The 4,183-nt window shown below is 38.8% G+C and overlaps 1 protein-coding gene across 1 annotated transcript; it reads right to left on the bottom strand.

The window, feature by feature from the left end:
- Positions 1 to 2,185: 2,185 nt before the first annotated feature.
- Positions 2,186 to 3,127, bottom strand: LOC138077853 (olfactory receptor 6C1-like). The gene has a single exon (XM_068970161.1). The coding sequence runs from the start codon at positions 3,125 to 3,127 to the stop codon at positions 2,186 to 2,188; it is 942 nt and encodes a 313-aa protein (XP_068826262.1).
- Positions 3,128 to 4,183: the final 1,056 nt, after the last annotated feature.

Genomic DNA, 4,183 nt, shown 5'->3' on the forward strand with positions numbered 1-4,183 from the left:
AATAATTTAGGGAATTAAATGATTTAGATATATGCTCTGTTTCAAACTAGTCCTGAATTTGGGAAGGAGCTGTGTATATATCTCAGCTAGATCAGACAATAGAGCTTACTTTTTGTGGAACTGGAGAAAGTGAACTTAATCCTACATATCTAAAATGGTTATTTCTTCACCATATTCTAGTACATATGTATGTGTACTGACTTCTATCAAGTTACTATGGGATTTGGAAATACTCCAGTAATCTTGCCTGGAAAATCCCATGGACGGAGGAGCCTGGCAGGCTGCAGTCCATGTGGTCGCTGAGGGTCGGACATAAAAGAACAACTTCACTTTCACTTTTCACTTTCATGCATTGGAAAAGGATATGGCAACCCATTCCACTGTTCTTGCCTGGAGAATCCCAGGGACGGATAAGCCTGGTGGGCTGCCATCTATGGGGTCGCACAGAGTCGGACACGACTGAAATGACTTAGCAGCAGCAGCATTGATCTATCTAGCACTATATTTACAAAAGTACATATTGTTAAAAGTCTATGTTTTCAATTGATGAAGAGATTATTCAGTTCAGTTCAGTTCAATCGCTCAGTTGTGTCCGACTCTTTGTGACCCCATGAACCACAGCACCCCAGGCCTCTCTGTCCATCACCAACTCGCAGAGATTACTCAAACTCATGTCCATTGAGTCAGTGATGCCATCCAACCATCTCATCCTCTGTCATCCCCTTCTCCTCTCTCCTTCAATTTTTCCCAGGATCAGGGTCTTTTCAAATGAGTCAGCTCCTTGCATCAGGTGGCCAAAGTATTGGAGTTTCAGCTTCAGCATCAGTCCTTCCAATGAACATTCAGGACTGATTTCCTTTAGGATGGACTGGCTGGATCTCCTTGTAGTCCAAGGGACTCTCAAGACTCTTCTCCAACACCACAGTTCAAAAGCATCAATTTTTCGGGGCTTAGCTTTCTTTTTGGTTCAACTCTCACATCCATACAGGACAGCTGCAAAAACCATCACCTTGACTAGATGAACATTTGTTGGCAAAGTAATGTCTCTGCTTTTTAATATGCCATCTAGGTTGGTCATAACTTTTCCTCCAAGGAGCAAGTATTTTTTAATTTCATGGCTGCAGTCACCATCTGCAGTGATTTTGGAGCCCCAAAAAATAAAGTCAGGCACTGTTTCCACTGTTTCTCCATCTATTTCCCATGAAGTGATGGGCCTGGATGCCATGATCTTCGTTTTCTGAATGTTGAGCTTTAAGCCAACTTTTTCACTCTCTTCTTTCACTTTCATCAAGAGACTCTTTAGTTCTTCTTCACTTTCTGCCATAAGGGTGGTGAAGAAATTATTAGGACATACCTTATAAAGTGTGCAATAAATAATCTTTCTGCTTTTAAATGAAAATATTTACATTTTTTAATAATCTATACAGCATTTGACATCATTTCCCCAGATAAATAGTGAAGGGACTTCCCTGAGGCTCTAGTGGCTAAGAATCTATCTGCCAATCAGGAGACACAAGTACAATCCCTGGGACAGGAAGATCCCATATACCTTGAAGCAGCTAGGTCCCTCTGCCACAACTACTGAGTCAGTACTCTAGAGCCTACCAGCTACAACTACTGATGCCATGCACCACAATTATGGAAGTCTGCATGCCTAGAGCCCTTGCTCCATAACAAGAGAAGCCACTGCAATAAGAAACCCATGCACTGCAACAAAGAGTAGCTCCATCTTGCCTCAATGAGAGAAAGCCCACGAGAAGCATGAAGAGTCAGTAAAAAAAATAATAATAATAAATAAATAATAAACAGATAAACTTTTAAAAACCTATAAAATGGTAAAAAGGAGTTTCTGTCAAATATACTATAAATGAAATTCATGATTATATTTCTTGAGTTAACTAAATATCACATCCAAACTCAAAATAGGAATTTATATCAAATAATTTTTAATTTAAGAAGTTGCAACTAACAAAATGTTCAGAAGAATGGGAGTCAGAAAGACATAAGAAAAGTTATTCAAATTGAATGAGAAATGTATAAACAAATATGATTTTCAACTTCTAGGAATAAAAAGAATAAACAAGGTTGACAGGGAAGCCATTGTGATTTGAATAAGTTATTAAAATTCTTGATTATATATTTTTTAAAGTTGCCCTGCAAAAAGTTTCTAGTTTATTATAGCACATCATTTCATTTGCTTCTGAAAAATAGTCTTTCTTGCCATGTCCATGAAGGCTTGTTTGACTTGCTCATTCTGTAGGCTGTAAATGAAGGGGTTCAGTATGGGGGCTACTGAGGTGTTTAGCACAGCAACCCCCTTGCTCAAAGACACTCTCTCCTGTGCTGAGGGTTTAATGTACATAAAAATGCAGCTGCTATAAGAGATGGAGATGACAATCATGTGGGAAGAACATGTGGAAAAGGCCTTTGTCCTCTGACTAGTAGAAGGAATTCTTAAAACTGTTCTGATGATGTATATATAGGACAGAATTATTAATGCCAAAGTGAACATTAGAGTAAACACAGCATAGGAAAATCCCATCATTTCGAGAAAGTTTGTCTCTGAACAAGACAGTTGAAGCAAAGGAAAATAATCACAGGTAAAATGGTCAATAATATTAGACCTACAGTAATCAAGGTTTAAGAGCAACATGAGTGCAGGGAATATGATTAAGAATGAAACTAGCCAGGAAGAGAAGACAAGCAGTGTGCAGACTCTGTGATTCATGATGGTCATGTAATGCAGGGGTTTGCAGATGGCAATGTAACGGTCATAGGACATGGCAGCCAGAAGGTAAAACTCAGTGACTCCCAAGAGAATGAAAAAAAATAACTGAGCAATGCAATCATTAAAAGAAATTATTTTACCTCCTGTAATAATGGTGGCCAGGAACTTGGGTATACTGACAGTTGTGAATGATACTTCTAAGATGGAGAAATTTCTGAGGAAGAAATACATGGGGGTTTGGAGGTGGGCATCCAGCAGGGTCAGGGTGATAATGGTCAGGTTCCCAGTGATGCTGAGCATGTAGGTGATGAGCAGAAAGACAAAGATGACAACCTGAAGTTGTGGGTCATCTGACAGTCCCAGGAGGATAAACTCTATTGTTTCTGTATGGTTTCTCATTCTTCAGTTGCTTGTTTGTTTTTCTCCTTCCAGGAGACCTACAACAGAAAGCACAAGGAATACACTGGAAGAGAAGACTACCAAATAACCTAGTGTAGACCTAGAATTTGATGAAATTAGTATGTCATTTCACCTTCAGGGGAAATTTAAAGCAAATTGATCATGACATTGATCCTTAAGTTGGTTCTGTTTAATAAGTAAAACACTCTTTGATTAATGGAAGTTTAAACAGTAAATATCACAAATCTTGTAGGGCAAGAATATGTTCCTACACTTTTTCTGACACCAAATACTACCTTTCAGAAACATACCCACCAGGTTTCATGATAATTATATTTGCGCTAGTATTCCAGTGCCTACACAGTTTTCCTCCTGTGTAACTTAAAAGCTTAATTATATTGAGAATCTTTAAAATGGAAAAGATATTGCAATTTTTTAATTTAAAAAATGACTATTTTGTCCTTGACTTCTGTGGTGGCTCAGAAGTAAACTATCTGCCTGCGATGCAGGAGAAGCAGGTTTGATCCCTGGGTTGGAAAGATCCCTGCAGAAGGAAATGGCCACCCATTCCAGGATTCTTGCCTGGGAACGGACAGGGGAGCCTGGAATGCTCCATCCACAGGGTTGCAAAAGAGTTGAACACAACTTATTGACTAAACAACAACAAAACAGCAAATCAAGTTTTGTTAACATCCAGTTTTTTCCTTTTTTAAAGATTTTTACATGTGTACCATTTTTAAAACCTTTACTGAATTTGTTAGAATATTTTTTTTCTGTTAATTTTTTTTGCCATGATGCGTGTGGGATCCTAGTTTCCCCATCAGGAATCCAACCAGGACCCCCTTCATTGGAAGGCAAAGTCTTAACCCCTGGACCACCAGGGAAGTCTCTCAGGTTTTTCAGCTCTTCCTACCTCACTGGAAGTCAGAAATGCTAAAGCCACTGCCACTGGCACATGCAGGTTTTAGAGGCAGAGGGTAAAATGAGATAGACAATCATGTAAGCTTAAGGTCAATATCATCTTTATCCCTGGAGACAATTTATAATGTTACAGCA

Source organism: Capricornis sumatraensis, chromosome 4 (assembly GCF_032405125.1).
Source record: "Capricornis sumatraensis isolate serow.1 chromosome 4, serow.2, whole genome shotgun sequence".
NCBI classification, from domain to species: Eukaryota; Metazoa; Chordata; class Mammalia; order Artiodactyla; family Bovidae; genus Capricornis; species Capricornis sumatraensis.